This window comes from Oryzias melastigma, linkage group LG6 (genome assembly GCF_002922805.2).
Source record: "Oryzias melastigma strain HK-1 linkage group LG6, ASM292280v2, whole genome shotgun sequence".
Taxonomy (NCBI): Eukaryota; Metazoa; Chordata; class Actinopteri; order Beloniformes; family Adrianichthyidae; genus Oryzias; species Oryzias melastigma.
Genome location: NC_050517.1, coordinates 18,251,240 through 18,262,510, shown reverse-complemented (window position 1 = coordinate 18,262,510; position 11,271 = coordinate 18,251,240). Strand labels below are relative to the sequence as shown.

Sequence of the window (11,271 nt, the reverse complement as noted above, 5' to 3'; positions counted from 1 at the left end):
CACCTCCAGCATCTCGAGTGTAAAGAAGCCTTTCACATTTCCAGTTTAGTTTGGTGTGACGGCACTCAGTCAAAACCTCTATGCTGTCAAAATAATGTCACAAATTGTGCTAAAACACACTTTAGATCCAGCTAAACAGCAACTTGTCTTCTTGATGAAGGGAGAACATACTTGAAGGTTTGGTTAGAAGTCAGATTATTACGTCATTTTTATCCATGTTCTTTGGATAGAATCTGTTTGGTATAAAAACAGGATGTTATTAGTCATTTAAGCAACAAACTGAAAGTTCTGAAGAAAGTTAAATGAGGCTTTCACACACTTAAAAAAATTATTGGCAAAAAGTTGTAATTTTTTAGTCAATATTAATTTTGATAACTACACATAAAAGTGGTGTCAATTTATACGAAAAATAATTACAATTATCATAATCGCAGTTTTATTTATAAAGTGCTTTAACACAATTTGAAATTGCAACAAAGCGCTAAACATTGGAAGCTAAAAACATTGTAATAAGGGGGAACGATTAATCAATTTATACTCCCACAATCCAACCAGATCGATCTGTCTGAGGCAAGTTCTTAATCGAATTGATCTTTAAAGTCAGATTTCTGACTTTTTTTCTCAGAATTCTAACTTTAATCTCAAATTCTGACTTTAATCTCAGACTGTAAAGTCAGAATTCTGAGATTAAAGTCAGAATTCTGAGATTAAAGTCAGAATTCTGAGAAAAAAAGTCAGAATTCTGAGATTAAAGTCAGAATTCTGAGATTAAAGTCAGAATTCTGAGAAAAAAAAGTCAGAAATCTGACTTTAATCTCAGAATTCTGAGAAAAAAGTCAGAATTCTGACTATAAAATCAGAATTCTGAGATTAAAGTCAGAATTCAGAGAAAAAAAGTCAGAATTCTGAGATTAAAGTCAGAATTCTGAGAAAAAAGTGAGAATTCTGAGAAAAAAAAAAGTCAGAATTCTGACTTTAAAGTTAGAACCTTGACTTTAAAATCAGAATTCTGAGATTAAAGTCAGAATTTTTCATGGGCATTTTTTTTTTAGTGGCCCTAATCCTCTTCCGTACTGTTCAGTACCAGGTAGTCACACTGGTTGAATTTTTAGCTAAAAATGTCTTAGATTTGAGGATTAGTGACTCAGATCGTTCAAAATAAACCAATATCGACTATGAATTGTATCTGCAACCACAAATTACAGTATTAATCAAATTGATGTTAAAAATGAATAATTTCCCCACGAATTTTTATAGTCAAGCTTTTACTCACACAAGATGCTGATTTTACGTTCAAGTTTCATTGTAAGTTTTTACCCTCATGTTCTCATCTTTATGCAGTTGTTTATTTATTTTCTTTTTATCTCTTTATTCACTTATTCATTAAATTTGTTCTATTATGGGTCTCAAAAGTTTACAATTTGAGAGGAGCATGTTCATAAAAAGTTAGCTTCTGAGAACTATGACTTAACTAAATCAAAAATAGAATATTGAAAGTCAGCATTTGCCTCTGTCAACACGTGTTTTCTCCTCCACTGCAGGGAGGAAATACTGGTGAGTAAAAGTGAAGTACTGGTGTGTGCATTCCTTTGAGAGAATGTCCTGTTCTGCTGAGCAGCAATCTCACAGAGAAGACGAAGGATGAAAAGGAAATGCCGGTTTGAAGGATAACGTCCTGTTCTGTGGCTTCACCATGTCACCGTACCCTCCAAAGCCAGCCTCTGCTGCTCCACAGAATGCAGCGTGAGCGCATCATTTACTACTGATTCATCCTACAAGAGAGAGGGGGAGAAAAAAAGGGCTACTTGTGCCGTTAATGGGGACAGAGTAGTGAGCTAACAGGCACCTGTGAGGGGACAATGAACAGCAGCTGCTCCTCTGCATACAGGAGTGCCTGTTCTAGCTGTGGGGGAGAGCTTTCTGGTTGGCACGTGTCTCAAGAGGCGCTATACGTGCGTGCGTCTGGATCTTCATCTGAAAAACGCTACATATGCTCTAGTCTCTAAAGTTGGGCTTCCATGTGTGGAGGAGTGTTTTTCATTAAAATATGAGTGTTTTGCAATTTGTACAGAACATCTTGAATCTGTTGAGGGTTATTGTGGCCATCTCCTGTATGATTAAAAAAAAAAATTCAGGGCCTGAAAAGGTCTTGAATAAGTGCTCCTCATTATGAGGCTCTATAGCTGCACAATTTGTGCCGTTTTCTAATTTAAAAAAAATGTTTAGTGGTTAAAAGGATTTTTATTCCTTTCTAAAAACGAAAACACGTTTGTGTTTTCCACGTGATCTGATACTGCCTTGTTAATAAACCTTGGGTTTCAAAGAAGAAAAAAGTCCTTCAAGATTAAATAAAATATATATATATTCCTCCTAATTTTGTGATTTTAACGCCTGATTTGGTTTATTATATGCCCATTTTTAGAATATGATATTTCACTTGTGCAAAACAGACAGAACAATGTGTAAGAGCGTTTTCATGGTTTATGATTCCCTGTTAAAACACTACATGATCTCAAGTAAGTGGAAAACAAAACGATGGTTTCTACTGTGGAATATACACATTTAGAAGAAAATTGAAGGAAAAATGATCCGAAGGCCAAAAACTGTTACAAAAACACCGTCTTTGACACAATGACTCTCAGTCTACAACACATTGGACCGACTGAGATTTAACAAAGCTAAGGCTTGACATAATTACCTTTAACAATCACTTTTGAAATCCATTACACAAACATCTACCTCAGCAGAGGAAGTCTTTGAGAAAAATGATATAAAAAGACAAACTAAACAGAAACAACAATTAGAAGCAGCAAGTTAAACATCTTTTTTTTAGCCATAAACACAAGAGATGCAGTACATTAAACTGGAAGATTAACTATAACAATGATAAAATACTGTGACATATCATAAAATGTGGTTTAGGATAAAACCAAAGTGACATAATTCAGTGAAGTCTGACAGAATCATGGGGCAACAGTCTGTAGAACTTGGAGGGTGTCCTCTGTTCCAGTCTGGTCTAAGCTCGCCTCGTCTGTCGGAGCCTCCTTTAAAGCTGCCATGTCTTGGCACGAATCCTCCTGTGGTTTCTCCACCCAAGTATCAATGTGTGTGTCTGTTCCGTCCATTAAAGCCATGTCTGTCTGTGCGGTATCTGCCGCACTCTCGGTCTGAGGGGTTGTTTCAAATGAAACGCTGTGCGTCGGTGCCGCGTCCACGTCAGGATTGCCCGTCGCCGCTCCGTCTGCGGCGACCGCGTCTGAGGGAGCTTCAGCAGTCCTCTCCACATAGAAGAGTATGTAGGCCTTGGCCTTCCTCACCGTGTCCTCGTTGGTCAGAGTCACTGTGCTGTCGTTGAAGTGGTACCAGCGGCCCTCGTGGCTGCCATATGCCGTGTAATGCCCCGATCCAACCCTGTGAACACACATCACGTCAAATTCTCTCTCCTGTGCTTCTATAAGAAAACCTCCATCTGACATTTTAGAAGAGGGACAACACTGCCCCTTAGAGGCCAAAGCAAAAACTGCAACATCCTAAACTCATCAAAATCTGCAATTGTGCTCTTCTAGTGTTTGAAAGCACTCAGTTCATCAAAAAAAAATGCCTGCCATATATCAACCGACAGCAAGATTAAACCAATCCAAGCACTTGTTTTACCAGGAAAATTAAGAAACCAACAACAACTAAAAAAACGTAATTTATTACAGCTTATAATTTAAAGCCAAACAGAATGATTTTCTCACCCGGATCCATGATGCACCACAACAGCCACAAGGTCATACAGGCAACTTCCTGGTAACGAATTCTCTGGCTGAAAACATAAAAAAACAAAATTATTGAAACAACTTTCTTTCAAAAATCTTAGTTTAAAATATGGAAATTTATGCACCAAATTAAACTACCCGATTCAATAGTTAAGTCTAGGGATGTAACGATTCAGTCAATCCACGATTCCATTCACAATTCTAAAGTCACAATTTCATTTTTTGTGTGCGGAACGTACATTCATAAACCTGCGTAGAGTGTTCTTGTACGCGGCCGGTGTGTAAGCACCTTGAACCGGATTGAACATTTATCATGTGTTGAGTGCGTGCCCGATTTCTGCGTAGAGCTCACGACCCGACTTAAAAACGTGCGTAGGAACACGAGCTCATGCGCGCCGATCCAGGAATTCTGGTGTGCGTGCATTTGCATTTGAAAGTGTCCGCTTGATTACGCGGCCAGTGTTTGAGCACCTACACACACACCTGCATGGAAAGCTGTCAAATCAATTATTGAATTTTCTGCATTGATGAACATATAGATGAGTTTGAATAATTTTTTTTAACCGATTCCTGAAGAATCATTACATCCTTAGTTAAGTCACATAAAATAATGTTTCATGTGGTCTTTTTGTTAGACCTGAAAAAGAACAACATTTTAAACCGGGTGAGAAGATGTAACCTTAACAACTTCTTAAAGTTTTTTTTTTATGTTTCATTGTAATGAGAGTAAAGGCTGTTCAGTTTAATAAATTTGGAGCCAGTGATCACTGTCCTGCTCCATTCACTGGTTATGGACAACTTAACTTAAATATACTTACAATTGCGATCAATTAATTACAGACATTTTAGCGTGTTTAACATGTTTTTTAATCGTGTTAGTCTCATTTTTGCATTAGATTGTTACTTCCATTTTATGCACATGGTCATTTAAAATAAAATATATATGTTAAATAAATTAGTAGAGCTTCAGTCTTTTTATAATTTATTTTTTTCTGTTATTTGTTCAAGATTGAAAACAACAATTAACCTTTGGTGTTGTCAAAGTAAAGGTTGCAAGTATTTCATAATACTAAAAAAAAAATTATAAATCCACTTTTTTAGTTTTATTTTGAATGTTTACTGCGCCAGAATGTCACTAACTTAAATAAAATACCTCAAAATTTGACTTTTTTTACAGCTATTAATAGGTTAATAATGTTGCAATTATAATCAATTCATTAGATTGATTAATTAATTACAGTTCATGATTAATTAATCGCACAAAAAAATTAATCACAAGACAGCAGTAACCAAACTATTCTTCAAGCACTTCACAAGGAATGAAACCAAACCATCAAACCAACCAAGATCTAAAATAATGTTCATTTTTAATAACCCATTGAAGTCCAAATCATTTAAATGAAGGAAAAATTGATTTATGTATCATATATATATTTAGATTTCCAAATTTTCTTTGATCAGATGAAACTTTGCAGTATTCAAACAGCAGCTATAGTGTTTTAATTTACACATTTGGTATTCTTCTGATAAGTTTTGATCGTCTTTACTTGTTGAGCAAAGAGCTCAGCAAACCCAAAGATGCTGCTTGTTTCAACGAGAAATCCACATCATTGGAGTAAATCATAAAAAGAGGTGGAGACTGTTTTATTATAATTATTATTATTTTTAAGACTGTTTTTACAACTTGCTGTCATTTAACAGTTAAACCAGTACATATAAAATCCTGACGTGTGCATAGAAAGCTGCAGCTTGCTGGCGAAATTTAAACATCAAAATATCTCAGATGATATAATAACTTTGAGAAAAGAAATATGTACACATCTTTTTGTACCAATCTGATCTTTTCTGGCATTATGACCTCCAAACGATAAATAGTTTCTACTTTTACGACTTGAGAGTCAGTCGTTGACATCAGACTTCATCAGATAGATCTCTTGTAAAATATTTTAGCTTAAAGGTTACGATCTATTCCCTTCCAAGCTCACCTCCAGTAAATATCCCCTCATGTCCAGGCCTTTCAGAGGAAACTCCACGTAAGTATCAATCTTGTTTCTCAGAAAGGCCGTCCAGTGGAATCGTTTTAGGTGCAGGCATAAGACCTACAAATGAAAAGAAAAAATATAATTCAAATGTTCTCATGCTCAAAAATATAAATAAATAAAATAAGGCTGGTTTTCTTCTACCTTAGGTAGGTTGTGGATCCAAAATTTCTTTGTTGATTTCTGCCGTTTTTTACACTTATGACAATAATACAGCTCCGTCTCATCAAGTTCTTCCAGATCAGTGAAGCTGTATAGGCAGTCTAAAAACAACATTAAGGAAAAATATTCAGGAAATTTGCTTTAAAGTATAAAAAGGAAAACAGGCAAAAAAAAAGAAAGAAAAGCATTTGGGAAAAACTACCACGCAGGGTGCATGTTGGGTTTGGCTCCTGGTCTTTGCTTCTCTTTTGTCTGAACTGACTGGGAATGTCCAAGGACAGATCTGAGTCCAAACGGGAAACAAGAAAAACATTCTTCAATGTCATTCACATGAATATACATAACACTTGCATGGCCTAAGAAGTGGAAAAAATAATGGTAGACAGAGGCTTAAACCATGCAGAGACCTCAATATATATATATATTTGCTGTTAGATGTCTTACCAAGAAATGGATCAAACTTCCGTGATTCCGTTCCACAGATCAAGCAGTTCACCTCGTTTTGAAGCAAGCCCCCAAAAATAGACGTGACGACACTGGGAGCTCCGTTTCTGTAAAGATCCAAAAGCATAAAGCAGCTTTATTAACCAAATACTCTCACGTTTGCAACATGAAAAGGGATTTGCAGTCAACTTGTGCTCCAAAAACAAACAGAAAGTCACTGAGGTCAGACTGGCTCACGTGCAGCATTTTCCCTCAGCAGACGAGAGTCTGACTCCGTCCTGAGGAGGGACTGGGTGAGACGCCCCGTTGCGGCTGTACTGAAGCTCCCTGTGGAGATGGTCCAGCAAGTAGCGCATGAATTCGTGGGCATCCTGTTGTTGATAGCCTCTGTCAAACAAGGAAGCTTTGAATTACACTTGTGTGAAGACATCAGTCTGGGGAATGTGTCACCAGGTGCATTTGTGGGGAGCTGGAGAGGAAATGGCGCTCTCATACCTGAAACTTGGCATGATTTTCCAAATGGCATAAAACAAGGAATCTGGACTGAAGGCGGTCTGGTTTCCTTGCCACAAAGAACAGAGAGTTTTCCTGAACTCCTCCACCAAAGACCTGTTTGACAGAAAATGCAGGCCTCTTTCAAACGGTGCAGTGTACTACAGACAAAACGTAGAGCCCCCAGAAAGAATGGCTTGTGAGTTATATAATAGCAGAACTCAATGCCCATAAATCCTCCCTCCTGCAGAAGAGGACCTTACACACTGTTGTCCCCTTGGCTGCGGGTGTGGTACATCCTTCTTCCTGCAGTCTTACCGCTGCGCAGAGCCACTGCGGGCAACTCTTTAAAGTAACAGCTGAACTGCTCGATGTTACTGTGAAGCACACACAATTGAGAGTCGTCAATTTGGCATCTAGCATTGTCATAATTTACAAAACATTAACATTTGGCTGCTTTAATGCATAGCTTGTAATACCTGATTTCTCTTAATATAATCTAATATGATATTCAGACAAATATACTGTATTTGGATTATTGAAATAAATGCCTAAACATTTGTGAACTCGTTTGATAATAAATTAAAGTGTTAAGCAACATTTAAGTGGGTTAATCTAAACACACCAAGAAAAAAAAAAGGAAAGCAACGGAGTATAATGCATTAGCTGACAAAACTGGTCTTGTTACAAGCAGTCTATAATCCCCTGAGTGAGCCCCACACTGTATTAATAAAGGATGACTGGTCGTGGGGCCCTGAATCCACAGGGGATGAGCTACTGATTCTGCCTGCATTGCCAGTCTACCACCCACATGCTGCTCAGTGTAGAGTTTACCTGAGAGACTGCAGGATGGCATTCATGAAGCACGTGTTGCCCAAATTTCGTAGCCCCGTTGCACCTAAAGCCACATTTTCCTGCAACAAAAATGATTGAGATGCAGATGAACTTTTGTAAGAGAAAAAGACAAAAATTAATATCTAGGACAGCTAATTACTAGAAACATTTCTAAGAAATTGAAAAGCATTGAAGCAGAACTTACACCATCTTTTAATAACTTTCCATCTGAAGTCGAGTTTTCCTGAAACTTCCTTTTCCTCTGTCTGTCTCCCATAAGTAAAGAACTGAAAAGAGCACAAAACATTTGCATTATTTAGAACTGACCTTTTAATGCACATCTTTATGCATCCTTTTATTTTCAACAACACCAAAACATCAAAGCAATAAAGACAGAATAATAATAAAAACAATTATGTATTTTAGAAATGTGTAGTTACTTTTCTAGACTCTGCAGCTGCTCCCTCAGCTTCTGAACCTGTCCAAGCTTGGTGTCATTGACGACAAAGTCATCACATCTGTAACTGGAAAAAAAAGAAATATTCACTGAAACAGAAAACTATTATAAAAAAAACAACAGTTTTATTTGCCAATTTCAAACTCTACATGTGTGGTTCTTTTATCCCTCCATTGTAGAACTTTGGCTTCAAAGAAAAATGCAAAAAAATACATAAAAAAAAGATTAGTTAGTTATTTAACACAGGATGTCTTATTTTGAAAGGAAGTTGCAAGTGCTGATGTCTAAAGTAAAGTATATGATAATTTATATGTGTATACATAAATCAATTAGCACTTATATTTGAATAATGGGAAATATTTAAAACCTACATTTTATAAATAAAAGGCATAATGGGCACAAAAATAAAAAAAAATGCATTTTTCCAAATGATGAAACATGAATTTGCGGCTTTTGTTGGTTGTTTTGGTCTGGAAGAAACTGGACCTTTTTTTTTTTTTCTTTTTTTTGTAGCGTTAAAGATTTCTGACCCCCATTCTACATGCTTTACTGTAGAGGCAGGAATGGTTTTTGGATTCCAAACTAAAATCAAAACCAAAAAAGAAAAAAAGGTCTGTGTATTTAACAAATAATTTATATCAGCCACTATTCATAATTATTTTCACGAGCTTAAACTATCCGATACAAAACATTTGACAAATCTCTTGAGATAAGTGACCAAAACATGAAACAAAGAATAGAAACTTACCAAAATACACTGAAGCTGCTGCAGTCCATGCACAGAGAATGTTGGGTTTTCTCCTTCTCCTGTCTGTCCCCCTTCCTTTGACAAAAGCCAGGACCTTGGTTGTCCTCAAAATGTTTCTTGGCGTGTCCATTAACATATCTATCAAGAAAAAGAAAAAAGGTCACACATACTTATATATATATATATATATATATAAGGAGATGCAATTTCAAGTATATAAAGTTTATTTTAAAAAATGTCTAAATAATATTTTCATTGTATTTTTTAGATTCCCTCTAAAGTCCCATTCCAAGTATATTTACATATATTATAAAATCATTCCTAGTTGTCTTTCATTTATGATTCATAGCCAAAATCAAAAAGCTTGTGTATTCTTTAAGACATAGTTTCTGTAGAGCGGCAGGACTTCATTAGAAATTTGCCTCTGGGTTGTGGGCGGGACTGCTGGCGCCAAAGTTACTTTTAATTGATATCCCAGCATTCCTTTGTTTAAACTTTCTGAACAGTTTCACAAATTAAAGCTAGAATCAGAGATGCAACAAAGATGAAGAGCAACATCAGGTAATATCTGACCTATCCAGCCGTAAAGTTTTGAGTCGGATGGCGGCTCAGGCAAAGAAAATGAAGACGTTAATGGATTTATTTGGAATTGGAATTGGAGTAGAGAAATTTTGCCCATCGCAGTCTCAGCATCACATACCCAAGCTTTTTCAAACTGCGGTTTTTTTGTCAGATCCAACACGATTTGAATAAAGAAATACTCAGAAATGCAGTTATAATCTTAAATTATTTATACATGTGTCCTCCATTTTGAGAAAAATGCTAAGAGTACACATTAAAAACACCCAAAACATTTTTTTTCAATGAAGTGGCACACCTTTCTTTAAAATAAAAAGATTAAATACACAATAAAAACCTTAAAGCCTAAATTAATTATGACACATAATGGTTTTGGGTTGTTGACTTTTGTGCTATCCTTGACATATTTATTTTAAAAGTGGGGTCATTTGGACCCCACAAGACAGTGAGCTGAACTTTTCTTTTTTCAAAGATTCTTTTATCTTCACTGGTGTCTTTGGTAGACATAACATCCTGTCCACCTTTGTCATGGGAGGAATCACACATCAATATAAGGTAGGGGTCATCGGGACCCCATAAGAGAGCATGAGGGTTAAAGGTTATTTAAAGACTTAAACATGACATTCAATTTAAACAAGCATGATTAAGCCTAACATCTACCAGAATAACTGTCTTCTCTTACACTAAGTGTAAGTTTAGCTGCTTTCTCAAAGATGAAAAGGGAAATTATTCAACGAGAAAAGAAAATACAGAAACTTACCGCCCACAGTGCACCATCAGACAGGTAAGGCAGATCCAGGGACTCTTATTGGACCTGCAGACTGGACACAAACATCCTGTTTACTGTTTAGACACTAAATGTAAAGAAAAATAACTAAATAACGCATTATTTCAGCGCTGAGGTGACAAACAAATACATTTTTTGGCTTGTTCTTACGGCTGACTTCAGTCCAGCATTTTTAGGCTTACACTAATGAAGCTAAAACACGATCCCCGCAGCGCTGCGAGTTCTCTTTACTCTGGTTCATGTTAGAAACATGTGAAGGAAGAGCAACAAAGACCTTTCTTACCATTGCAACACCAGGACGACGGTGTGCCATTGGGGAATCTGGGTGAATCAGTGGTGCAGCTTATGTTCAGGCTTAGATGAGAACACTCCATTAGTTTGCATTCGAGAGATTCTCCCAACAAAGCAACACTAATGGTACCAGGAACCAGGTAGCTAACAATAGTTAGCCAATTAACTCAAACTAGCTAGCTATCGTTAGCCGGCCAACTATTTCTGACCGCAAGGAGCACGTTTTCCTGTCTTTGCTTACGCCAACACGTTTGGTAAGCGCCACACAACACGCGTTTAAAGTAGGTACATTTTTCAAAATTTTTTTACAACACAAAAGATTTACTATAAATCACAATGAGACCAAACTGAGGATATTCTGGTGAGTAACGAAGCAGGTTACTGTTGGCTCTCGCAACAAACAAATGGAAATAACTTCAGGAAGTGACGTAAGAACAACCGGCTCGCCCGTTTGCTACGAAAGCGCCAGAGGAAATTGATTTACTACTTCCGCGATGATTTGTTTCCGTGGCTATGGGGCAACAATCTAACAAACTGTCAAATTTTGACTTTTTATGGTTTTGGAAGCACTTACGTAAAAAAATAAAATAAACAACAGAATGCGCATGCGCGAACAAGTTTTTACAATGTATTTATGTATATATATGTTTTATGGGTACCATGTTTTGGAAATATTT

At 36.6% G+C, this 11,271-nt stretch overlaps 1 protein-coding gene across 1 annotated transcript; it reads right to left on the bottom strand.

Annotated features, from left to right (window-relative positions):
* Window positions 1-2,463: 2,463 nt before the first annotated feature.
* On the bottom strand, window positions 2,464-11,067 carry usp3 (ubiquitin specific peptidase 3). The gene is made up of 15 exons (XM_024282532.2): window positions 10,587-11,067; window positions 10,277-10,337; window positions 8,938-9,075; window positions 8,173-8,256; window positions 7,938-8,019; window positions 7,733-7,812; window positions 7,162-7,275; window positions 6,902-7,015; window positions 6,644-6,793; window positions 6,407-6,513; window positions 6,165-6,245; window positions 5,945-6,063; window positions 5,747-5,860; window positions 3,741-3,808; window positions 2,464-3,411 (listed from the first exon to the last, which is right to left on the bottom strand). The coding sequence occupies exons 1-15, from the start codon at window positions 10,675-10,677 to the stop codon at window positions 2,964-2,966; spliced, it is 1,851 nt and encodes a 616-aa protein (XP_024138300.1). The 5' UTR covers window positions 10,678-11,067; the 3' UTR covers window positions 2,464-2,963.
* Between the last annotated feature and the right edge of the window lie 204 nt (window positions 11,068-11,271).

What these genes read in the sequence shown, in the direction of transcription:
- usp3 (XM_024282532.2), bottom strand. Translation starts at nt 10,677, where the DNA reads ATGGAGTGTTCTCATCTAAGCCTGAACATAAGCTGCACCACTGATTCA. An exon ending in GAAAGTTATTAAAAGATGGT is followed by an intron (nt 7,813 to 7,937) that starts GTAAGTTCTGCT and finishes TTTTTGTTGCAG; the next exon opens with GAAAATGTGGCTTTAGGTGC. An exon ending in GTGGTGCATCATGGATCCGG is followed by an intron (nt 3,412 to 3,740) that starts GTGAGAAAATCA and finishes GTGTGTTCACAG; the next exon opens with GGTTGGATCGGGGCATTACA.